Genomic DNA, 27743 nt, shown 5'->3' on the forward strand with positions numbered 1-27743 from the left:
TACAGTATTTATGTTGAGTTGATCTGCCTATATTGATCAGCTAAACAACTAACAATTGATATACGTATTGCGATTTTGTAAATAGTTTGTTTCACTTTTGTGGTGAAAACTATTTCTTTTATTATTTATAGAGTTAGACAATAATTACTAAAGGTGTAAAGCAAATATATGACTCGAAATTTGAATGAAATTGTTTGTGTGTGTATGTTTTAAAAAGACGTGTACGAAATGAAAATCAAAGTGAGAAGAGGAACAATGGTAATTCGAAAATTTATCGTGCAACTTGAGAATTTGGATGTTACCATGTGATCATACACTTTCCATTGCGATTGTGCTCTTGTGCGAGATAATTAGATATAGGTCAAATGCCAGATAGTAGTTCGAGTAATGGCAGCTAACCTAACCCTAAACATCTTGGTCCTATGTTCCCCACAAAACTTTTTCGTGATGCAGATTGATAATAGACTTTCGTAAAAGTAACTTTGGCCGACAAGTCTTTACTTTAGGCAAAGCAGTGACAATAAGCAATGAATCTGAGCCGGTTCCCGCAATTATAGTTACAGTTCCCAAGAAGGAAAGACAGAAAACAACGTGCCCTGCGGGGCTCTAACCCGCCTTCACTCGGTCACGCTCGCTCGGCAATAATATATACTGATAGTATATCACTGCCTTGCCCAAAGTAAATAGTTGCCTTTGGCCTTTGTACCACAGAGTAGATCCAATATTATCAGGGTGAAAAACATGAGGTGTTTGTAATTTATGAGGAAATTCAATGTCATTGACTGCATGCTATGGAGGTTAACTGCTGTATCGCCGGACCAATTTTAGGTAATTTACCGGGTCAATTGGAGAATTTATTTAAGTTTGTGAGGAAGAATGAGTGAAAGTCAGGAAAGGGAAATAATAAAAGTTAAGAAAGTGGTGGTGGTATTTGTTGGTTGTTCTTGATGTTGTAAGCGGCACTGTATGTGGAGGCGGACGGACTATTTCGCGGAGAAGTACACTTGTTTTACTATACGAATCCCTAAATTGAAAAATGTACAGAAAAATTTGGGCAAGTCTAAATTGCCTATTTCATGTCGAGAACAACCCAATCAACCCCTGCGGGGCTTCTTACCAGTTCCTACTACTTCTACTCCTATTCCTACTTATAGTATGGACCCGTATAGTAATACTGCACGCCTAATAACGTAATCTAACGTAACTTAATGTAATCCAACTAAGTGGAAACGAATGCAGTACATTTTCGTACTGTTTTTCGATTTTCAGATTGGTCCGGCGATACAGCAGTAATGCCATGCCATGGAAAACTATCAACCTGTGGTAGGTGACTGCTAAAAAGCACGAATGCTTTCTAATCGAGATAGAGCAGAAGCGCAGCAGGGAGGTCAAAGCGTCAACGAGGTAGTGGGTCCATAGGGAGCAAGCGCATCAGCTCAGTGGTAGGAAATCAAAAATGAAATGAAATGAAATCTTTGAGTTTTACGTCCCACGGTTATGCCGGTTAGGCTAAAGGAGACGGTGATGATGAGTAATGAATGAAATGGTGGAATGAATAAAGTGGGAGGAAACGGGAGAACCCCGAGAAAACCCACGCACACGGTGTTTGTCCACCACAAAGTTCACTTTGCGGGGGCTGGGATCGAACCCGGGACCCCCAAGCACCAGAGGTGAACGCTCTACCACTGAGCCACCGCGGCCCTAGGAAATCCGTGGATTTTAGAAATTTGTGCCCCCATAAAATGAGGTAGCATCCAAAATTTTATCCCATTTCACCACATTTGGTTCAGATACAACTCTTGTCTTATTAGTTTTCGCTCTACGTTTGTTTTTCCCTCACTGCTAGTTGCTGTAGCATACACATCCTAGGTTAGTTAATAATACAATTAATTTGAAACACTGTCATATTGTGCTCTGCTTTTTTTTTCTTACCTAATATCGCATCAATACACAAATTAATATAGTCTAGAGTTTGACTTTTTTTTTTCTAATTAATCATCCTACACCGATGACCTTTATTGCTTTATTGTTTTCTCTTATGTTGACATCTCGTCTGATTCTGTTCATTTCTTCGTAAATTTTGTATTACGGAGCCACCATCTGCGGCAGTTAACCCAATTGTTTATTCGCAAAAAGTATTGTCTGGGAAATTCATTTATGTAAACTAGAGAACTGTAATAATAAGATAGAAGTACCATAAATTATGTAAGCATGACTAACATAATAAGATTCAATATGAGAATCATTGCATTTCATACATTTGTATTCTCGAAGTTATTGTAAATTTCAGCGACTTCGAATGACGTCCTAATCATCTGTGCTTCACACTGACAATTGAACAAGCTCCTACACTTGTAGTGGCTTATGAAACAAATCTCATCATACAAACATTATTAATAAAATGACAAGTCTGCTGAAGGATAGTTGTAAGGCATTAATAGATTAATTATAGTTAGTTCCTTAAATGAGAGCAGAATACTAGTTAGAATAGATTCGGTTAGTTTTAACATACTTAGCTTTTCTATTATGGAGATTACTTTTCCGTTATGGAGATTAAGCTTTTGTTTACATTTTGATCCGCCGTAATTTTGCACAAGGTTGTTTTAAAAAGTCGAGATTTGCTCCATCTACTTTCATTTAACAACCCTTCGAACGATGTGCTACTTAACCCCTCTTGTCATTTGAAACTTTTTAGTTGGACCCCACCTGGGAGCCCTGGGACAAGACATTTTAACTTAAATCGTTGTACTTTGAAAATAATGCCAAACTTCCTATCCTATTTTCAGATTTGTCTCACCGGTTTCGATTTATAGGGGTGAGCATGGACTTTTCAATTAAGTTTTTGTTTACATTTTGACCCGCCGCCATTTTGCATAACGTTGTCGTAGAAAGTCGAGACTTGCTCCATTTTCTTTCATTTTACAACAGCTTTCAAACGATGTGCTACTTAATTCCCCTTTGTCATTTGAAAATTTTGAGTTGGACTCCATCTGGGACCTGCGGGTGACACTGGGGCAAACTTTTTATCCCAAAAAGTTGTCCTTCAAAATGATGGGATACGTGATTGCCGAGTTTTCCATTTACCCAACTGTTTCCGAACAAATAACTCAGTTCAAACTATTCTTCCAGGTAATTTTTTGTAGTTTTTATATTACAAAGTATGTTGTAACTCACGATATTCCGCTCGGTGGCACGTATAACTTTGGGATTTGTCCAGTTGTAACATATCAAATACAATTGTCTCGTTCGGATCTCAGCGGAGCCACTTCGTGACCCTCCCTTGTAAGAATAATTCTAAATTCTTTGAATTACCATATATTGTAGACGGTTATGTGTGTAGATTGTATTTGACATTGTCATGTCTTTGAAGGTTGAAGTCATTGAAGAACTGAAGACGGCGAAGAAGTCCGTACAAAAGAAGAAGAAACGGAAAATGTCTCCTGAGGAAGAAATCCAAGAAAAGTGTGGGAAATTTGAAGGTAACGTTCCTACATAGTTCTTAAAAAGAAAAAGTTTTTTCTTCAGAACAATAATCGTATTTCAAATAACTTTTACATAAACTAATATTGTAGACAGTTTATCATCTTAGTAGGTATAACATGAACGAACTACACTGATTTAACCGTTCAGCTTAGTTTGTTTATATTGCACCGACGAAGATAAAAGATATTTTTCATCAAAACTTTCAACATTGTTTCAGGTACCACTGAACTTACGTCATACACGACTTTAGTCAATTCGCTGTTACGTAAATATATATTGTTTAAAAAATACATATAAAAGATTCTTTAAATAACGTGTATACTGCCGTACTTTTCTAGTTTATAGCCAAGTAAACACTGCTGCATGGTCATTTATAAAATAATACTGTATAATATAATATGTTGTAGTTTTTTACAAAGTTACACTTTAGCAGTTTACAAATTTGACTTACGTAAAATTCAGGTTACGTAAAGGTTTACGTATACAAGTCGGGGGTTTATTGTGGTTTATGCAAAAGATGTTTACGGTAAAGTTTTTCTTCTATTTAATATTCATCCAATAATATCGTTAAGCAGGGCCGTATTTAACATTATTACCCCTCCATCCTCTCAATATCAATAAATACAGGAGTAGAAAATTGGAGCTGGATGGCAGTAAGCTAGCAACTAAGAAAAAAAGTACTTAGTAGATGAATGAATTACTTTACAGTATCCATATGTTTATCCCAGTGAAATAATTTCGAGAGCCGCTGCTGTTCTCAGTTTTTGTGGTTCCAAGTATGAAAATCGATGAATACCTAAACTTGGGTCCATAAGTATCATATTATGGGTCCATAAGTAACATTCAATAAAACGTAAATCTTGGTATGTTGTACAAATATCATACCATTTAGACGTGTCGACGAAATATCACGAACTAAATAAATGAAACACAGCATTTGTAGTTTATTAACTGGCAAACCATTACTTCACAGAATGTAACCCATGTAGATTTTACTCGTTCTTTATAACCGTATGGCCAATTGCTCCATTATCACCCTTGTTCTTTTGGACAACAATGTACAAATAGGAGCACGGTGGCTCAGTGGTAGAGCGCTTACCTCTGGTGCGTGAGGTCGTTGGTTCGATCACCGGCCAAGGAGTTTTGTAGTGGACAACGTCGTACTTGTGGGTTTTCCCAGGGTACTCCCGTTTCCTCCCACTTTCTCATTCCACCAATTGTTGCATCATCAGGGTGTCCGCATTCTGGAAAGTCAGGGAAGTAAAAATGTGTCAGGATAAGTCAAGGAAACGGCAGATTAATCAGGGAAGGTCAGGAAAAATCGATTTACGTCCATTGTTCAATTATTGAATTTATGAAGTAGTGTTAATTTCTTTACTGTTACTGGGTTACTGGATGCAAAATGTGGTGTTCTCAATGATGATGTTGAGGGAGACACTGTTCTCTGAGATAGTTGTTGAAACTAATTTTCTGCGAGAAACATTTCTAACTGCGTCCTGGCATATTTGCTCAAAAGAGTAAACACTGTTTTAGAAGAATTGCATGGTGCCAAGAGTATATCTGGACAAGTGGCTGAGAACGCGAAGAAAAAATATCTCCAGCTCACAGTGAAAGCTCAGATTGAAGGAATTAAGGAACACTTCAATGATTACATAGCCAAGAAAGCAAATGGTATTGGATTTGATGATTTTTTTTTCTCTTGCTTACTCTTAGGAAATGAGAAGGACTTCGTTGATTTATGGTCTGTTATGAAGCTGTATTTTATCTTCTTTCACGGAAACGCATTTGTTGAAAGTGGTTTTTCAATAAACAAAAATCTCATTGTTGAGAACTTACAAGAAGAATCTCTTTGGCTCAACGAATCATATATGATTCTGTGATAAGAATAGGTGGATCCTCAAGAGAAACAATTACAAGAGGTATGATAAATTCAGTGAGAAGTTCAATGAGACAATATCAGATGTATTTGGAAAAGAAAAGAGAAATGGATGCCGGAGAGGAGAAGAGGAGAGAGAAACAATATTCAGCAACAACTAAAGGAGCTGGAGGAAGAAGAGAAGAAAATTAAACTGCGGAGACAACAAGAAAGATATTCAGATCAATGAGAAGAAAACTATGCAGTTGTTAAATGGGTTGTATTTAACAACTGCACCGGCAAAGGTATTTGTTACGTAATGTTTTCCTTTGTGATCAGTAAAATCGTGGATGAACTGTTTATTACTATAAACAATATTGCAGTACTGCGTACTTGATATTATAATGTGTAATTTTTTTTCATATCTTAAATACTCTGTATACTGTACATTTTCGTTAGTAGCTTCACATTTTGTGTAATATGTAATCAGTATCGACCTAATGCATATATTTGTAAATTTACATTCTTTTGGATTAAAGAAAAATTGAAAAAAAGAAAGAAACAGAAGCGGAGGGAGAACAAGGCTACAACAGTATGTTGTATATTTTTACTTGTAAATTTGGGCCATAATGCATTTTAAATAGGTACTAGACTGAATCGGCTATTAGAAGAAGAGAAAGAAAAAGAAATAATATAGTTATAAGGTTAATATAAAAAGATTATTCAAATGTTTTTATGTAATCAAAAATCTCGATGTCGTCGTCATGACAACAATATAATAAATAGATTTATACAGTTAAGCATGTAGATATCTTGGAAAAGTGTATAAGTAAAATGTACACTTCTCTTATATGTTTATTAAACTAAGTGTGCAAAAAGATAAATTGATGTATTTTAATGGCTCAATAATTAAAGAACCGTTATAAGGCCAACTATGGGGAGGGTAGAGGCTAGAGTTTCTTTCTTTTTTCTATATTTTTAAATTATTCAGTGGTCAGGGAAATAATGAGGGACACACGATGATCAGTTCGTCATATAATCAGGGATTTTTGTTCGCTAAATTGTGTGGATACCCTGATCATCGTTCACTTGCTTTAATCGTCGTCTCCCTTAGCCTAACAGGCATAATGGTGGGACGTTAAACTCAAAGATTTCATTTTACCAATGTATAAACACCTTTGGTATAACACTATTTATTATCTGTCTGATAGAAATGTAGATTTAGTAGACACATATACATTTCTGGTAAAATTATTTATGAATTTTATATTATTTTAATCTTATTTTTATTTTACTGTTTTATTGGACAACAGTGAAATAAACTTTCACAACTTAAGACAATTCTCATTCCACAGTAATGCAAAAATGTAATTTTTAATTTTTAATCTTTAAGTTTTGTAGTTAATTTTTACTGTTACTCTTTATGTCAGTAATTTTGAATTGTAATCAGTACCTTTTCATAGCCTTAAATTTGCGTTTAATCGGTTAAATTTTAAATTAACTTGTCCAGCAATGAGTATACAAGATGTCATTTTCATGGCATGAAATACTTATTCTTTGATTCCTCTGTATATATATATATAACGGCTTCTTTTTCTTACAGCGACTCCACCTCTTACGTACAGTTATGCATTACAGCATGTTCGCAGGGAGCTTCTTCGCCATAAATGGAGAAAAGTGACACGGTTTCTGAAAAAACTGTTACTAATAGCACCCACTAGCACACTAGAGGATTTTTTCTGGAAGGTACATATGTAGTTGTCTGGTATTGTTAGAGCTCTCTGTGGTTAAAACGTTGGCTTATTGTCGTTGAATTGGAGCTTAGTATCCCTTTCAACGCTAAGACTATATGTAACGTGGACCTACATTTTAAGATAGAATCCGAATCATCGTAATGCGGTGAATTTCAAGGCTGTCCGCTCGAGAATTGAACTCGAGACACCTTGCATCAAAGGCGTATGCATTAGCCATTAGACCAGCAAGGAGGGAAGGGACTGTATGGTTAGCACACACACCCTTGGCTTGGAAGACTGAGTTCGATACGTGGTGGGATCTCATGTAGTTCAGAATCCATATTAAGCTTCATGCTTATATGTAGCCTTGGTGCTGAAAAGAGACATTAAATTCCAAATCAGCTAATCAACTAGCCTTTTGTATTCTAGTTTACAAGCGTAGGTAGTTTTACGTACCGAAATTTTAGTTGTGTATATTAGGATTATTATATCCCTTGTGTGATGTTATTTATTGAGCGAAGCGAGCGGAAATTCATTATCCCAGAGAAGCGGAACACACTCGTGACTTCTTGATTTGGACTATTTGCAAGATCTTGACCAAATTTTGTATGATGGTCAAGATCAATGGTGGCAAGAGCTATGAAAAATAAAATTATAAACGATTTGAACCACGGAGGAATAATCAGTACAAAATATCTGCCACAGAAGCAACGGAGCTAGACAAGACATAAACATAGGCAACTTTTTATTCTTAGGTAACTGTTAGTGTTTTGTGGTAACTGGAACTTTCAGAAGATACGTTGTTCCGTTGGAATATGTAAGAACTTAGCACATCGATATGGATATAAAGTCGGCCTTATACAAGTCAGCCGTGTGCAAAGAATGTGTTTTGTATAGCCGTTTCAATAGTGTTTAAAATCCTATGTAGTCTTTTATAAGGATTTTCTGGAAGCTCGTACTAACATTTCGTTTACATTTATTGGAAATAGGAAAGAAAAAATCTGTATTTGCCTCCGTGCAATCACTATCCTTAATTTTGTTAGTCATTCTGGCACCCATTCTAAAATTTAGGAAAAAAAAAAAAGAAAAAGAAAACGTAAATGACCGCTTAGTATAAGAAAGAAGACAAAAATTCTGTTGTCCAAATACAAAGTTCTGTAATTAAATGAAAGTATATTCGTCTTTCAATGATGAAACTAATTTTACTATGTAAAAATAGATGATCAGGTATGTCACCTATAGTAAAATAAGTAGAGATGATAGAATGTATAGTTTCATGTAGTCTGAGGAAACTGGGTTTTAATAAAATTTGATAAAAGAATCTTTCTTTGAATATGAAAAGTAAAAGTAAAGAAAATACTGGAATTAAAAATTATGTAGGCGTATGAAAGGACGATTCAAATAAAAAAAAAAAAATGGTTACTTACCAATATATATCCTCCCGTGGGAAAACTATAATTTGTTTCACGTAACCTGATAGGAAAAAGAAGCTTTTCCCCCCACCACGCTCAAGTACAGGTGAATGTTGGTGTTCCGTCTTCCGCCATCAGCCCTCGCACACGGAGGTATAGAGTGTATCTTAATATGTCTAAATAAATAAATACAACTTTCATAATAACACTACATACTTTAAAACACTGAATTACATTTACTTGTATTAGTGAGATAAGTAGGACGTGTTATTATAATGGAAATTTTATTAAACAGTTGTATTGTTTATTTTTCTTCTTTCTGGCAGTCGGGGTTCTGACAATGTTCGAATGGCAGGGTTGGCAATCGAATGGGTATTTACTTATTGATACAATAATTTTATAATAATATAAAATCGAAAACGAAATATTTATAAGTTTTACGTCCCACGCTTATGCTGGCTAGGCTAAAGGAGACGGTGATGATGAGAAATGAATGACATGGGGAATGAAGAAAGTGGTAGGAAACGGGAGATCTCCGAGGAAACCTACGCACGGACCCATGCACCAGAGGCAAACGCTCTACCACTGAGCCAACTAGGGCCCAGGCGTGCAGGATCATCTATTGTTGTAACAACAGTTGATTGTTGTATAAGAAAAAGAGAGTAACGATAAATACGAGTTCGTTCAATTAAACAAAAATAACGAACTTTCTGGCTTAAAGAGCTCAAAGGCTCATCGTAGCAGAAACAAACATTTCCATTAGATTTTAAACTGTGAAAAGTCAATGTACCATGTTTGGTATCAACCATACTTCGAAGATCGTGCTTTACATTGTCCGAAAACCTTCTCTTTCGCTCACCTAATAGTCTCTTTCTCCTAGGCTTTTCGAATAGGACTTGGTGCGTATTTCCCACATAAGCAACGTGTCATGCTTATCTTATACGTATTGTCTTTACTATTTCTATAATACTCGGTGACCTGTAGTTGTTGTGAAATAAAAGCTTGTATAGCGTTTTAATTCACCTGAATGTATGTCTCTTTTGCTCCGAATATTTTTATCAACATTTTATTTTCGAAACCCCGCAGTTCCCGTTCTTGTATTCGTGTTAGGGATCAATTTCCATATTCATAGAAAATTGGGCGGATTAAGTTCTGATTGATTTTAATATTTTCGATATTTGTTAAGACAATAGTGCATAAATAATATGCAATACTTTTCTACAAAACAAAAATTAAAAACAGTAATTGTATGTTACTCGGAATTGATAGCTAAAAAGAACAGCAGTGCTTTCTCAACATCAGGTGCGAGCGAATTGACATAGGAATTTAGAGTTTACACGATTCTGTTTATTAGAAAAGCTTCCCTCTCTGTGAAGGTCAACGACTTGCTTTCCCCTTCTGTAGTGGTAAGTGGTGGGAGGTAGGGGAGTTTCCTATCAGGTTGCCTGAAACAGACTTTAAATATTTTCCAGACGTATCGGAACAACAAACTAGTTCCGTCTTTAGTGGAAAGGTAACAAGGATAAAAATGAATAAGAGAAATATGATTTGGTACAAGAATACATACCACCAAATAAGCGTAACGTAAAAAAATAATCGAACACGTAGATCGATACAAGTTTGAAAAAAAAAGAAAAAAAAAAAAGCTATTTCCAAAGAAACAAAATCTTGGATAGAAGTTGTATATTTTCCTTAATGATCGACATAATATCTGCTTCCAGTATCCGTCCAAAAAGTTTAGAAAAGCATCTCACCGGATTTAAAAGTTATTTTATTGATCTATTAAATAAGTTAAGTCTTTACCATGCTCAGTGTGAATGTGATTCTTCATATATAAGTCAAATCAAGCGCAATATTAACATTCGAATTAAAGAACACATTAGACAATCAAAAAAAGTCACAAGAAAAGGGTATGTCTAGAGCAACATACATAATATAAAACAGGGTAATGTAATAGGGTCAGGAAAAAAAAAAGAGATATTAAAGAATCTTTTTTTTTTATTTATTTATAAGTATAAATCGGCTTTAAATCTGGATTCTGACAACATTGATAAAATCTGGCTATACCTCCCTTTGGTGTGTATTTTTTGACAACAGTGACGTAGCATATACACCACGTTTCTCTCAGACTCAACTCTTCCTTTCTTCCATTGTGCTCTGCTTGTTCTTTTTACTACCGATTTTTACTGTACGCTTAATTTGCGGTATATATTCCTGATCCCGTTCTATATTTCTCTTTATTTGTTTTTTTTTATCTTTATTGTCTTAGCACTGAAGACGAAACTAGCTTGTTGTTCTTGTGTATCTAAAGGATACTTCGTTTTCCCACGGGAGGATATATTGTTAAGTAACCATTTTTGTGTTAAATTAAAATTCTGGAAATTTATAAAATGACTTTCTTTACGAGAAAAATGAAAGTTGGTGCACTACAGAAAGTGTTCAGTTTGGATCCTAAAACTGAAATAGTGATTTGGTATGTTAATAAGATTATATTGTGACAAATTATTAGATAAGGCCATAGGTTAGAAGCATCATTAGTAGTAACAGCATAGTTTTTTTTTTTTTAATTATCATTAATAGGTATTAGTATTAATAATAATTTTAATTCTTTCACCACATGTTACCTTGAAGGCGAAGATATTGAAAGACTTTTAATTGCCATTATATTTGTGTTTTAACTCGACGATCCTAAATCCCACATATCAAAGCCAATTTGCCTGTTCATTTAACATATAAAAATGAAACTGATCTTATGTGGGATCACACCACATAAAATCGGCTGAACCGTTTAAAATGAAGTTTGGAATGTAGCCATCACCTATCTCCAGTTGGGTTTTTATAATATCACTTTGATTAAAATGCGTATCCTAAGGAGGGAGCTATCGGAGGTCAAAATTACGAGAAAAGCCTCGCGCATTCTCCCGAACCAGTCAAGTTAAAAAGGTAAAACTCAGTACCTAAAAATAGACTGGCTTCGAACTAGTTTTTTATTGTGTCACTTTCATTAAAGGGCCCGTCATATGGGGGATAAACTCCATTAAAAATAAGTGGACACGTGTCCAAACTTTTTTGAAAATTTCCATTTTATGAGAGAGGGAACGGAGCATTTTCTGTTTTCATTTTTTTTTTCCACATTGATAGCGACGTTGTCAGATATTTCATCACAGCACGGTAAAACAAGTAACCCGTTTGAAACGAGTTTTGGAATATAAACAGTGCCCAGCTCGAGCTATCACTGTAATCGCTATCGAGCTAATCAAAGTATCATGTCAGTTTGATTAAAAGGCGTGTCCTAAGGAGGGGAAGATTTAAAATTTAATTAATGAAAGTGAGTGATTGTGAAATTAAATTTCTTGTGCACTCTTATCAGGATTCGAACTCGGGACCATGCGCATGAAAGGCACACATGCGGTAGCGAGCCACTAGACCAGCAAGCAGGTCGCCAATAATAGAGAGTCTCTTTCGAGCCCTTTAAGTTAGGAAGATGAAACTCAGTATATAAACTCCTCATTACAAATAATCGTTACGTCTTCTTTGTTTTCCAACATTTTGGTTTTAAGGGATGAAGGGGGAAATGTTTATAATTTCTTTCCCCACATTGAAATTGGCTGTTTGTGATCATGGAAATGCGGCTGATCCGTTCAAAATAAATTTTGGAACATAGTATCTGTCTTAAGCTAAGTTTCTAACATTGTCACTTGGGATTAAAGAGCCTATCATAACGGGGGTAAATGGATTCAAAATGTACGCCAAAAATAGTGTCTTATGGGCTTTTATCATTACACTGTTATTGAAATATGGATCCTTAAATAAAACTTGAAAACCAAATACGTTTCTGTATGTTAAAACAGGAGAGTATACAAACTAAGCATTAATTATACGTGTGATTTTCACTTAACAGTGTACAATACTCACTCCATTATGAATGGCGGAGTTTTAATTCCGTCCGCTGCAAAGGATGTTCTCGTAATAATACTTTTTAGCTTTCCTTTCCTCTCCGAGAGACAATTTACTGTTTTCTGCTTCTTTAATACACAGAAGCCGGAAAGTAACTTGAATTATATAAAATTAGAATTACTTATTTAAACTTACTGCTTTTTTAATAATAATAATAATAATAATAATAATAATAATAATAATAATAATAATAATAATAATAATAATAATAATAATAATAATAATCTTGGTCTTTTCAGGTGTGCTTTCTGGTGCTTTGTAAACATTCAAAGACGTGTCCTGATCATCTTGCAAACTTTATCAAGTAAGTTCTACGATATAATTGCGTCATCTTGGGTAACTTTTGTTATGTCACATCAAGTTTTCATTTCAAATTAACCTTTCCACTCTCAACTCTATTCCAATGGACATGTAGGTCATCATGTTAGTTCTTATTGTAATAATGGAATACTTTAGTTGAGAACATTTGGTACGTTAAATGAGTAACGTATTGCATTATTAATAGGATAATTTGCCATCGGACGATTTCCACTTTGAATCTCTGAAATAAGAAATATTTCTTTAAACGATTAAAGCAAGATCAGGTGTGAAAGGGTTAATAGAAGCAGGTTCAAAATTCTATGCACTTAATCAACGTGCTAGTAATATTATGCATGGATTTTTCAGTCATTATCCATCAAGACAGTACCGAATTAAAGAGGAGAGTTAGGAAGAAGTAACATAACTGTAGCATAAGAGGAAAACTGAAGATTGAACGTTATGTTTATTTTTACAGTAAATATATTTTCATTCAGTCGAATTTATGAATTCCGTAAAACTGAGATCGGAAAGATAGGGAAAGGTAGGTAATTTAAGAATTTTAATTCTTATGTAAGTGTTCCTAGGGCGATCCTGAACTTGACCTGCAAAAATTTAAGTTCAGTCAGGTGTAACATTCAAAGCAAGGGGCTTTTTAAAAATCAGTCGCATCTTGCCACTAATTACAGTTTTCTTTGATCATATTAATCAAAATGTATTTTCATCCACATAAAACTTCGTTTCAATGGAAAGGTTATAATGAAATACTGAAAAAAAAAAAAAAAAAAAAAAAAAAAAAAATCAATTATCCCACCACCGACATTCTAATAATAGAATATCGTGACAGTCTATATCGAGTTCTTTCCCTTGTGCTCTAATCTGTGATGTATTCCTTGGTGTTCAAGTAGTCAGTGTGCGTACTTTCTTTGTATATTCCTGGATTCGACTCTTGGAGTACTTACCTCAGATACAGTGGTTTAGATCCCACTTTAAGCAGTAAGTTCCTTCTCGTGTAGTCTCGGTGCTGAAAACGAGACTTTCCTCTCCCAGGTTAAATGGGAAAGTAAACTTCCATGAAGCAACTAGTTATATATATATATATATATATATATATATATATATATATATATATATACACTCAACATAAATTGCTCGATGGTACTTTAATGCTTAAACTGAAAATGAAGTATAATATTTTAACATGTGTTGACTTCCAAGAAACTGTATCAAGCATTTATACCAATTGGGAACACGATATATTTATGTAGTCGTTAGTAAGTTGAATATTCAGCAGATGACACAGAGAAACACAGATCTTCTGAAGCACATAAGTTTAACTCCATTTTCTACTAACTCTTCTCTACAGTTTAACAAAACCTAGAAGTCTGGTTAACTTTAAGTGAATGCTTAATGCATTTTTACGCTTAATTGTAAATAATGAAACAAAAATTGTTTCCACAATTTAGTTGAAGCTGTTTAACACGTATGAAAATGTAATGAAGTTAGACGAAACTGGTCAAATTTCGAAATAATAAATTATCACAGGGCTCATAGTGGTCTGGTCCCTTGTAAATAGTTGAAAAGTGACCAAAAGCACACGAAAAAGTGACCAAACAGTGCCCAAAAGCACACGAAAAAGTGACCAAAATCTCATCATGCCCTTTTTTTCCTTTGTCAATTTCTCAATCATCTCTCTCTTTGTTTGTTGTTTTGTTTCATCTTTTCTTCTTTACTTCTTCTTTTTGAGCTTCCTCCTTTCGTAGGTTTTCTAAAGTATGCTTTGTAGTTACCGAAAGCAGACTTAGCAGGTGTAAAATGCTTCTGAGTAAGTGGAACCAGTTTCTGGCCTATTTCCGAATTTCTTCATCCCAGACATTATATTTAACTTAGCATTGAGACTTCTCAAAGTCATGAAATATTCAAATCATCACCTACTCTTAAGAAGAACATACAAGAAGCATAACACAAGACGAACATGATGAACCACACAAACATACATACACACAACGTTGAGCGGAGCGTTAACTATTACGAGACAAAACTAAAAGACTATTATGATAGAAGAAAGAATAGACAGAGCAGGGATCTCAACCCCACCTTGAGAGCTTATGCATCCACCAACCATCCACTGTGCTTTAGAAAGAATAAAAGCTGAAGTGAGAATAAAGCTATTTCACATGTGGCAGCAAGTACTGAAGCTTTCAGAAGAGTAATGAGTAACAAGTTTCTACCTTTTTTTCATTTATTTTTATAATATATTTCTTAGGAAATTGCCAATGCAAAACATAAATCACACGAAAGTAATTTACCTCCCAAAAAAGTAACTTTTAGTGACCGACTTGAAAAAAAGTAACTTTTAGTTAAAAAAAGTAACTTTTAGTTAAAAAAAGTGACTCGCTATGAGCCCTGTTATCAATACATCCTTCTATTTAATTGTTTCTCAAATTTTAAATCTGTTTCGTGACTTCATGCTATATATATTGTGTGTGATTTGTGTTTATCCGCGTTACAACAAGATATCTAATTTAGTTTAGAGATACTATGTGATTTGAAAGAGAATTTTAGTGTCAAAATATGTCTATTTCAGAATGTGTCTTGGGGTAGAATGTGAGAGCGTGTCACTGAAGCGTGTGCTGAAGTTACCGACGGGGAACGAACCTGTCATACAAAGTGTTCCTGGCGATATCTCCAATTAAGTGGAGCTATCATGAACTGTAAGTAGATGTTCTTTTGTTTCTTTACACAACTTCGAAATTTATTTTTGATGCTGCTTTATGTAATAGGATGCTTACTCAATATTGAGAAAAAAATTACTTGCCCTAAAAGCTCCCAGAATTACCCAATTGTTTACGTAATTCTAGATGCTTTTTGGTATATATATATATTTGTGATGTGTCGAATGAAGGTTTCATTTAGTTTAATAATGAGAAATTAAATTGGTTGAACATACGCTTTTCTACACGTTCTACAGAATTTTCCCTGTTTTGTGCACTAATCAAAAATGGAACCATTATTTCGAAACAGATGTTTATTTTGCGCATTTTGTAGTAAATAGTCCCATTCGTAATGAAAAGAACTATTTATCTTAGACATACTCAATGTTTAACAATCAAATACATGTGTATTATTTTCCAAGAGTGTACCTATAGGGTGGCTGGGCTGGCAAATGTCCAGACACTCACAAGCTGGAGGGGCTACCTGCGACGCGATACAATTTTTATTTTATTTTCTTAGAAAGCGTTCTTAACATTGAAGAGATAAAACACATGGTATTTATTTCAATAATTACATCGTAATTATTAACTTGTAACGAACTCGATAGATTTTCAGGAAAAGTTTTAAATGTTCGGTCGGCACTTAACAATGAGATCTCTATAAAGTGACATCAATCAGTGAACTAGCTCCTCTTCTTACAGCGAAAAATCACTTTCTTCCATCCAGTTTTTCGAGTATCTATACAGTTTTGATGTTGTTTCTGACTATTTCTGTCAGAACTGTCAGTGATTGGCGTTTATTTTCCAAATAATAATAATGGCACTATCTGAGAAGAACCACTAGTCAAGAAAGATTGAATGATTATCACTTTTTTCCATCGAGCAGTCCTTGCCTAGAAAGCTGGACTTAAGCACAATAGATAATTTTACCTAAGTCTAAGAAAGAAGTGAATTATTTTAAGGTATGACAAATGGTATAAAATACTACAATACATTTATAAAAATAAATTCTGTACTATTTCTAATATGTGAGGTATAAAAATAATTCAGTTGTCAGCTATAGAAACCAGAAGACTAGGACTATCATGAAAGTTTACCAGGGACCTACACGCCTCTAATTATGCCTATAAAAATTCTTTCCTGTTGCTTCTCCGACTGTAAATTGATGCATGTCCGATATATCCAGTTACACTGCTGGCGAAGTTTAAAAACTAATTTCCTTACGTAGCAATCACTGCTTGTAACTCAGTTAAAAATTCAATTTCATATAATTCATAAGCTACAGCTATTAGTAACAGTTTATATGAAAGGACAATTGAAGAAAGTAATGGACTTCTTTCCGACGTGAAATATAACATATACTAAAAATCTCAGCTTGAAGAAATAATGCCAAAAACATTATTGAAAATCGCTATCTGTCACAAAAACTAAGACAGGTTGTGATTGTGATTGTATATTCTACATAATTTTCACATAGATATTTATGATTAAACTTTGGATGCTTCGTCCGCATTTTATTTTATTTGGTCTGACGTTTGAAGGTCGACTCACTGCCTGTATCAGCAGTAGTTATAGAAATTAGGTTATTGTCCTACAACCGTTGTGGCATCATTTGAATTTAGAATTTAAATTTTGAAATTGTATTATTATATAAATAATCAAACAATATATAACGTTAAATTTAATTCAAATTTAGAACATTGTTTTCTTACTTCCAAATGTATTGAAATAAAAGTTCCAAATTTCACTCGATTTCAAACTTGTTTTTCTGATCACTGAATTTTATTTCTATAGTCTGTCCTTAACTTTTTGGAGTGTTTCTACTAATGTGGCTCAGTGTGGTAGAGCGCTCACTTCTAGTACCTAAAATTAGTCGACCCCAGCTCACGCCAAGTGAACTTTGTGATAGACAGACATCGTGTGCATGGGTTTTCTCGGGATTCTTCCGATTCCTCCCACTTTCTTTATTTTACCATTTCATTCCTTATCATCATCACCGTCTCTTTTAGCCTCGGAGCATATCTTCGGACGTTAAACTAAAGAAAATATTTTTTCCTCCAGTACATGTACTATATGACCTTTTTGATTGATTTAATCGGATATATCCTATGATACATCTACCTAGGTATAGTTGTATATTTCATTGAATTTAACATTTTCTCAAGTCTAACAATACTTTGAGCTTCACCAGCAACTCCGTTGACATAAACAGCTAGTTTGGCGGTATCCGTAATAGCTGTTCTCTCATCAAACTCCAACAAGTAAAATACACATTTATTTGCTATATTTATTAACTGTATCTGTACGTTATCATTTACGTGCAGAAAAAAATAATTAGTTGTGAGGTCCTACTTCTTTTTCGGCGACCTTAACGCTCCCTCGCTTTTTAGATCCTTAAGCAGCCCTTCACTTTTATGTGATTGCTCACTGTGATATTATTAATATTAGTTTAATCTGCACAAAATGTCGGCTTCGTTTGTTCCGGATTATCAATGTGAAGATATTTTAAATAAATTCAAAAGGTACTCACCGTACTTTTCTCTATGTGTAACGGATTCATTCGAAAACTCATTATTCACTATAATGCCAGCATCATTAAAACATAGGTGAGGAATGATTTAATTTGTTATAGTTCGTGATAATAAATTCTGTATCTTCTGGTTCACTTTTCTCTGTAGCTGTTACGTAAGCAAGAACTTCCAGTGTATACTTTCATGTTACAGCATAATATAAATAGAAATGCTTTGTTATTGTTGTATGTGCAGGATACAAATATAGTGAAAGTACAAAATAAAAGTATGTTCTCAGACAGACTAAGTGAATTATGTTTAAGGTACAAATAAATATTTTTACGAAACTCCTGTGGTATGAAAATGTAAGATTCGCAAAATGACTAAGATTGTATGAAAATAAGTTAAACAAGCTATAAGATGAAAATTTTGTCCACAGTGTCCTGCCAAAAGTCTCCCTCAATTTTGTCTTTATAATTTCATTCCTACCAAAAGACTTCATAACTAATACGAAACAAGCTTAATATGTGTGCTTTCCCAATTTTCGCTATTATTACGAAGTTTAGTTCTTACGCGTAGAACTTCCAGTAGCACAAATTATGTAGGGCATAGTAAAATATTGCAACCAACACAACACACAAAACGAATCAACAGTAAAAAAAGATGCTTAAAGGAGCAGTTCGAGTTAAAAACAAGTTTGGTGCAATAGAAAGAGTAACAAAAAATAAGAGACCCGTATTTTTTTATATCTTGATAGGCCGTCTCGTTCAGCTTCTACAGACATTTGTTTTTGATGAATCGTAAATGGTGACGTCACTGGTGGGATACGCGAGAAATTCAATGTGAGTCAGCAACCACTCCCTTGTACGCAGCTGATAAACCTTTAATAGAGCATTGGATTTAATAGATTGTGTTTTGGACTTGTTAGCAGTCTTGCTCTGTGCTGAATTATTGAGGGAAGTTTTTGTTAGTTGTTTTTCCTATAGCATTAGTATAAAAAAGAGTAGAGAGAGAGCAGTAATTACGTTTGTTGTGCGAAACAGTGTTTCTTCCAGACATGTTTTTAGGGTGGCACTGTCTGAGAGATTCCCCCGGAGGAGACCAAAATAATACGTCTATAATATAATAAATATAATAGTACTGTATAAAAATAATGTGCCTCTCCGAATACTAAGTGTCCCTTTGCCCCCCCCCCCCCCGGATTTTTTTCTGAAAGAAGCACTAGTGTGAAGTAGAAAACACGTGTTAGTACACCACGTGCTGTGTCTGTGAAGTGAAGTAGAAATGCCTAACACCTGCTGTGTTTTCGTTTGTAATTCTTGTGCAATTGAAGCTGAGGACGTAAAGTATCTTTTCTTACGTTTCTAAGTCGTGAGAAATCACTAGATCGATATAAATTATGGCTCAAGAAAATCAATGGGAAAAAATGTACCAAATAATATCACTCGTGTTCCAAACATCTTGAAGAGCCTGCCTTCGAGAAGTCAAGTTTACTGAAAGAAAAGTTAATGCCAGTGGCGGATCTAGGCTGGGGCCGGGGGCCTAGGCCCCCCAGTTTTTGAGTGACAAAATTGATTTAAGCTATTATTTAGATATTTTTGAAAGTTTCTAGTAAATATGATATACATATCGTAGTCTGGGTTCTGACTCCCCCCTCTGAGTATTTACCGTCTAGATCCACTTCTGGCTAATGCCAGGAGAATTATTTACACGCAAACTGAGAAAGAATGCTGTTCCAAGTATATTATTGAAAGGTTTAAAATCCGAGCCATTGAACAAGCACCGATCTATGTCCAGTTACCAACGTACAAATATCGTACAAGACGCAATTGACGGTTGTAGTCAAGACGAGGTATTAGAGGATAATAGACGCGATGTCACTCATGATTCTGAAGATATTGCTTTAGAAATAAGCTATACAATGTGAATTAGGGAGTGAAATATACCGGCTTGTAGAAGGAATCAGTGACGATGACTGTTCCTCAAGACATTGATTCATCGTTTAATTTCTCTGTATCATGTGACAATGATGATGAAACGGGTGATGAGAGTTGTTCCGCGGACAGCTATGAGAATAAAAGAAATTTAACCGGTGAAGTGTTTTTCGTATTCTGGCAAACTTTACAGATGTTATTTCATTTTTGCCTCATATATTGCGCTCCTGTACATACCTTGAAGCACAAAATTATAGGGTCAGCGTTAAAAATTGCAACAAAACGTGAAAATGAACATACTTATGTTTGGGAATCGGAAGAATGACTAAAGAAAAGGTACTTAGGTGTTGCAGCAATCTCGTCCGCCATCTATTTACATATTGGTTTCGATTTTTTTTTTTAACGCTGAACTCATGCTTTATAGGATACGTTTTATAATATTATAAAAACGTTTGTACAGCTCACCATCAGATATCATTTTCTACATGCTGATGATATTTGTAAGTCTTTGCAATCAGTTCTGGAAAAGGAAACCGCACTTAGAACGTGCAACCGCACCTCTCACAAACAAAATGTTTGGCACTGTGTAGTGTGTAAGCCTGCTCTCGCTCCTTGCCCACCTATGACATCACAAAATCTTTCTTCCTCTGTTACTCGCCAACGACTGAACGTATCGCGATCAAACAAACACCATTCCTTGTAGAATTTTCAACTCTACAAATGGAAATAAATTGTAAAAATGTATTTCTAAGTCGAACTGCTCCTTTAAAAGTTCTTGAACAAATGCAAGGAAGAGTAACAGAAATTTACTTCGGCTACATTCCTAAGCTAACGAAATGAGATGATATAAGGCAATATAATGAAAAGATTCAACTTCAAGCTCATTAACCTGCTGTATGGATAACAGAGGCTGTACAGACTGGATTTATTAGTTTTGAATACTTTTACGAAAACGTAAATGGGAGGGGCAAATTATGCTAAATATTCCATGTTCGTTGTAAGCGTTTACAGCGTATAATTAGAATTAAATTGAAAATTATGTGTTCATATTTAGATTAGTTTGTTATGACATATTTTCTTCTTTTCCAGAATCTCTCAGAAATGGATCTTAACAGCTGTTGCAAAAGGAATACGTGAAGCGTTGGATGTCAGTTGAAGAATTCAGGTACTTTGTTATTATTATAGTAGTTCATTACTTCCTCTTTTGCATTACTTTACATCCCATGATGATCGTACTGTAATGATAGAGATCATATCAGCGCAAATATAATTCCATTGAATAGAAATCGATGTTGAAATGATCATTCAATGGATAATAACACATAACCATACAAGGATAATACATTTTGAATAATAATATTTTTAAATAATAATATTGTTGAAATCAAAACCCGAGTATGTATTTCTTATACACTTGTCTTCCCAAAATAGTGTTTACACTCTGAACGTTAGCAGTTTTGTGTGTGAGAGTGCACCACAAAACCATAAGATGTTCAAAATTTGTTTTATTTGCAGCAGTGCATTGCCTGTAACATTAGGACAGATCGACAAATAAGAAGTATGATTCCCACGGAAAAGAAGCCATGTAGTTTCAGTTATATGTCTCACGTCATTCGATGACAGTGGCTTTTGTGGCGAACATAGTGTTGTTCAGAATTTCCTACAAGTAGTAGTAACTGTTAAATCGGAAGGTCTGGGGAGGATAGTCGGATACTTCCTTGTCGACCTATTTCTCCTCCAAGAGAGTTTCATCCAGGAATGTTTACACGTCGTAATATGCCAGGAACTGGAGAAAACAGTTTCCACTTGGGTAGAGTTAGTGAACAGTTGGCACAGTCTTTTCTTGCAGCATGTTAAGAAGTTTCGTCCTACAAATCTTCCGGCAAGCATGTCACAGTACACTGTTAACCAAGGACGATTAAATGATCGTTTTTGCGCAATGTGAATATTTTCATTGCCCCAGTACACGCAATTGTGGCGATTAACATTACCATTCAGTTTAAAAATAGCCTCGTCAGACTGAATCAAATTAAATCAGAAAACTATTTATTACTATTGTAATGTCTACAATCCACTCACAGAATTCGAGATGTCTACTTATGTCGAGCTGATATAAGTGACCATAATATATTAATATGTAACATCATATTTCAACGAGTACAATATTATGTAAACAATATGGAACATTCACGTTTACCTAAAATAAATTATAATAAACTAAATAATTATTTTAGGAATACAAAACTTTCTTTAACTACTAATTGTATTGATGAACAATACGGTAAATTGATAAAGTATATGTCAGATGGGATTGAAATATCTAAATGTAAAAGTACGCATAAGGTCTGTAGGAAAGAATATAAACCTAAGTCTCCTTGGATAAACGAGGAATTGTTTAGTAAAAATGAGAGATAAATATTACTCTTTAATTAAAAAATTCCCAGATAATATAGATATACGTAATGAGCATAGAAAACTTAGAAGTATGGTAACAAAAGTCGAGACGGCAACTGAAGAGCGAGTATTATCACAAAAAAAAAAAATACAGGAATCTTTGTCTGACAATAGGAAATTTTGGGGTGTTGTTAAAGAACTATTAACTAATAAGATAAATAATGATATAGATTGTATAAATTGAAAATAGGAAATACCTTAGTTGATAATGAACGTAGACCAAATGCGTTGAATGATCATTTTGCAAATGTTGTTAAAACACTAGCATCAAAGGTACCCTAAATGGAAAATACAGCTTTGAATACGGGTATACCATACAACCGCTCATTCTTTTTTACGCCAGTTACCCACATGGAAATTATTGGAATTATTAGTTCGCTAAAGAAAAAAAGAAATCAGACAAAAGATGGATTACATAATGAATTTTTAATAAATTGCAAGGACACCATAAGCCATACTTTATCTGAATTAGTAAATCTTTTCTTTACTCTAGGCGAATTTCCAATGCAATGTAAAACTGCCAAAGTCATTCCAATTTATAAAGGTGGAGATAAGTTATATCCGAATAATTATAGGCCAATATCAGTATTAAGCTGCATTTCCAAATTAATTGAGAAGTGTGTACATAATAGAATGGTAACTTATCTAGAGTCTATAAATTATTTTTATAAATATCAATATGGTTTTAGGAAAAAAAATCAAGTACCTTAAATGCTGTAACTGATACAGTAGTAGAAATTCAAGAATGTTTGGATAACAATAAACTTGCAGCAGGATTGTTTATTGATTTAAAGAAAGCATTTGATACACTCAAACATAACATATTGCTTCAAAAGCTAGAAAATTTAGGATTCAGAGTATATCTCTTTCATGGTTTAAAAATTACTTGTGTAATAAGTCACAATATGTCTTAGTAAATGGAAGAGAAAGTAATGAGGCTCAAATAGAGTATGGTGTTCCACAAGGTTCCATATTAGGACCGTTACTGTTTTTAATTTATGTAAATGATATTCATCTGCTTAGTCTAAGAGGTAGAATAACTTTATTTGCTAATGATAGTGCTATATTCTATAAAGCTGATACTGTAGAGGAACTGATAACATACATTAAAGAAGATTTATCTACATTATATCATTGGTTATGCATAAACTCGTTGTCATTAAATTTAGAAAAGTCTCATTATATAATTTTTCACAAGCCGTTGTCAAAGATAATTCTTTCTAACAAAATTGGAATTAAGAATTTGGAGGTGAAAAGAGTCGTCGAATACACTACATATTTATGGATAATAATAGATCAACATCTAACTTGGGAATTACATATTAAAAATTTAGAAAAGAAAATAACTCCCATTGTAGGTATTATGTACCGCTTTAGAAAAACCCTAACAACGAACTTAAAAAGAATGGTATACAATGCATTTATTCAAAGTCATTTGATATATTTGTGTATTATTTGGGGACATGCTAGTAAATCGAAAATACAACTACTCATAATATTACAAAAGAAAGCCATTAGAGCAATGTATGGTCGACCTATGGGCTATCCAAGTAAGAGTTTATTCATGGGATCAAATCTACTGCCATTCGATTTATTAATTAAAACTCAATCCTATATGTATGTCCATAATGTACTTTCAAATAATATACATAGCAATCTACTTTTAATAAAGAGAAAAGAGGTACATAATTATAATACTAGAAAAAAGAATGATATTGATATTAATAATGTTAATACAACAAAGTATGGTATAAATAGCGTTAAGCATAACATTACTCAAACTTATAATAGTCTGCCAAAAGATATAAAGGACACAAAAGCAATACCTTTATTTAAAAAAGAAATCAAAAAAACACTTTTGGAACAAATTTGCTGAATAATCTAGTAGCCATAAAATGATAAATGAAGACAGTGGATACTGACACATTACTACATAAAATAAAAATAGCAAAAAGAAATGCTTAGTCCCTTAAAGTGAGCTGTTGCTCGTTGGGACAACATTTTCCATCTTCTACTATCCACATGTTACTTGGGTTCTTTCGTACCGTGAAGCAAAATGGGAAACTACGATTTCCACTTTGCCCAAAATGCAATTCACACTTGTTTTACTTGGTGTGCCATTTACCTACAGACTTGCCTTTGGTGCAGGAGGTTCCAGATTCGAAAGTCGCAGACATTAAACTGTAGATCTCGTCGTATGTAGCCTCACTGCTGATGAACGTAAAACCTTTTATACAAGTCACTCAGTTCAGATTTCCTTCGTTAGTTGCTGTTCTCGTGTCACACCATACATATACAGTTCATTCCGCCTCGAACTTTCCACGTAATCTCGTAATTGTTACACGTGGTTGTAGCGAGGTATCAAATTGTGTCTTCCATGGTATTCTCACATAGTCATTTTCCATTAGCGATTTATAATTCACTTACGTGGTTCGAAAGACAATTTACCAGGGTGTCTATCGGTCACGAAATTCATGAAAAAGTCACGAAATCAGAAATGGTAATGAAAGTCAAGAAAAAGTCACGAAATTTAGCTTTTGGGTCACGATTTTTTTTATCTGTACGAATATAAGTAGAGACTGGAAAAAGTTTGTTCTATAAAACCAAAATTCACTGTCAAAACTGTGTATTGTCGGCTTTAGACGCTACCAAATCGCGAGCAAAGCATGCTTCTATCGCATGCATGAGAATTCGGCCTAATTCACATTCAAATTCGCTCTAGAGAATGATCTTCAGCTGGCATCATTGAGCAGTGGCGATGCAAATCGCATCGCATCGCCGAAACCATCAACACATCTAACCAGTTTATTCAACTGTGAGAAGATACCAACTTTTTTATCACTCCACGGAATAGCGTTTGAAAGTAGAGGTAAGTGTTGAAGAATATAGGTACTGTTATTAGTTTTTGAATGTTACGAAATTTTATGGTTTGGGAAAGAAAAGGTCACGAAAAAGTCACAAAATGTTCATTTTGGAATTTTAGTAGACACTCTGTTTACTCATCTCTTTGTTTTTTCGTGTACATTAATTTCTGCCACCTTGCTCGCTGAGACTGAACTATAAAAACATTATAATACACTCACACGTAGACATTGCAGCTTCAAATACAAAGTCTAATCAAATCATCTTTCAGTGTATTCTGGTAATAATGTTCAAAGAGTGTAAACACTGGTTTGGAATACTATCATATTATTGTGTCCAATACAGTGGAGTATAGTATATACAATACCCGAAAACAGTAGAGTATTGCAATAATACTATTACAACAATAAAACAGTATTATTGTAATATTATTATTGTATCTTATTTATAATAAATATAGACATGCAAAGAAAAAAAACAGAACCTTTAATAAACAAGTATACAGTGTAGTTTGAGACACAAGCATAAAACGCAACATCATCAAAATATTCAATGTTATTTATCTATGTCCTGAGTATTCTTTGAAGCGATATTTCGTCCACTTTTGACAAGGAAAAATAACAGAAAAGGAGCTTTGAATCACTCAGGTGGGCTGCCATCTTCGCTGCCATTTGGATACTTCACGGTTATTTTTCTGTTCGTTAAAGTTTCTTTGTCTGCCTCACCCTGTCTGATGAAACATTTAAAGAAAGTGCTATTTCGTGTGTGTAAATGTGTTTTCACCATTTTCTTATAAGCAATTAATTTTCCATTTTCTTTGTTTTAACAATCAATCTGAGAAGAATGAACAACGGTGAACACATGCCATATAACAGGAAATCTAAAGGCAAGATATGTCACAAAACTTACTGATTGTCCATTAATTTAAGTAATTGCTTTTCTTAACCAGGTCGTTTCAAAATAATCGAAGTGGACAAAGTATCGCCGTAAAATAAATAAATAAAAATAAAAAAAATAATAATAATAAAAATAAAAAGCAAATCAGAATTTATCAGCAAACTTCCACATGTTTTGAAGAAGTTCGTGGGTAAACTTGACGACACCACCTTGAATTGTACAAGTCAATCGTGGTGGTGCTATGATTCTGTTAATGTGTTGGCTGGGATAACAATTTTGGAAGGACTAATGTAGTAGTAGCAAATATTCTGTTCAATAACTTATAGTTATTCTGTTAATATACTTCCCGTCCCGTCCTCCTTCCTTCATAGTATCGCAAGTAACAGTTTAGTAATGTTTTCTCAGACAAGCAATGAAGACCTAAGTATTAGTCCTCCAGTACTTGAGAATGTTACGTCAAGATATACATACATGAACTTTCAGAACCCAATGTTTTGTTACTCGATCTTGCGTTGAAAAATATCGAAACCTAGCCTTTGGTTTGTCGTGTTAGTACGTTAACTACAACACAACCCGGTCTGCTCGCTGACTAGTGACACATTTTCACTCTTGAAATGGTGCTGAGCCATTGCAGACTATTTGCACAATACCATTGCTTGGATAGCCCAGTGTCTCTGTTAATGTACCGTTATGACGGTGAGGTTAATATTTTGTACTAGAGGAATTACTTTTATTTTTAGTTACATCATATTTTTTACAGGTACGAATTCGGAAAGTTCGATTAAAGCTTCTAAATCACGTAAAGCATCACGGACTTTTCTGTTTATTATTATTATTATTATTATTATTATTATTATTATTATTATTATTATTATTAGTGAAGTAGTAGTAGTAGTAGTTGTTGTTTTTATTCTTCGTATTTGTTTTCTTTTTGCGACAAGGATTTTGTACTGTCTCTTTACTGTCTTTCGATGTCAATGTTCCTGTTCTTTTTGTGGAAAATCAAACAAACTCGGTGTTTGCTAAACACTGTACACAAGATTTTTTTTTTTTCAAATAGGTCTTAGTTTGTTTGATAATAACCGCAACACTTAGTTTTTATTTTTTGGGATTTGATTAGTTTCTTTTTTGTACACGTTACATTAACGATTTGCCGTATATTTCACATCTTTAAAAATCTTGAGAATTTTGAATATTTATAATAGAATAATGTATTGTATATACTCAGAGATCTAGGTTTAGTAACTGCAATTTGTTTCGACAGTTTATATACAAATCGTCGAGAAAAATTCAGCTCCAAAGAAGGTAAGTTACTAAACAGAGACCATGAAACTGAATATCTGTATCCAAACAGGTAAAGCGAATGCGAAACCACTTCATTTGGTCTCACTATAGCCTAATTTTGAAAAATAACTTTGCTAATCTCCTCTTTCTCTCATAACGTTTAGGAGTTCTGTGTATGATTTGTTTTTGTTTTATTTCAGATATGCTCTCAATGTCGGAGGAAGAATTTTAAAACCTTCAGCATCTGAAGATATTTTGTCATGAGGAAGATTTGCTGTAATATGGAGTCACTTGTAATCTTGATATGTTTTTCTGCGATATATATATATATATATATATATATATATAATA

The 27743-nt window shown here is 34.0% G+C and overlaps 1 protein-coding gene across 1 annotated transcript; it reads left to right on the forward strand.

The window, feature by feature from the left end:
- On the forward strand, positions 1–27743 carry LOC145664188 (uncharacterized). The gene is made up of 7 exons (XM_081730625.1): positions 1–258; positions 3371–3479; positions 6942–7084; positions 12680–12744; positions 15325–15451; positions 20985–21060; positions 27593–27743. Exons 1-5 carry the CDS (start codon positions 229–231, stop codon positions 15431–15433), a joined length of 456 nt encoding a protein of 151 aa, XP_081586751.1. The 5' UTR covers positions 1–228; the 3' UTR covers positions 15434–15451; positions 20985–21060; positions 27593–27743.

The sequence above is a fragment of the Thermobia domestica genome, chromosome 11, assembly GCF_964235325.1.
Source record: "Thermobia domestica chromosome 11, izTheDome1.hap1.1, whole genome shotgun sequence".
NCBI lineage: Eukaryota > Metazoa > Arthropoda > Insecta > Zygentoma > Lepismatidae > Thermobia > Thermobia domestica.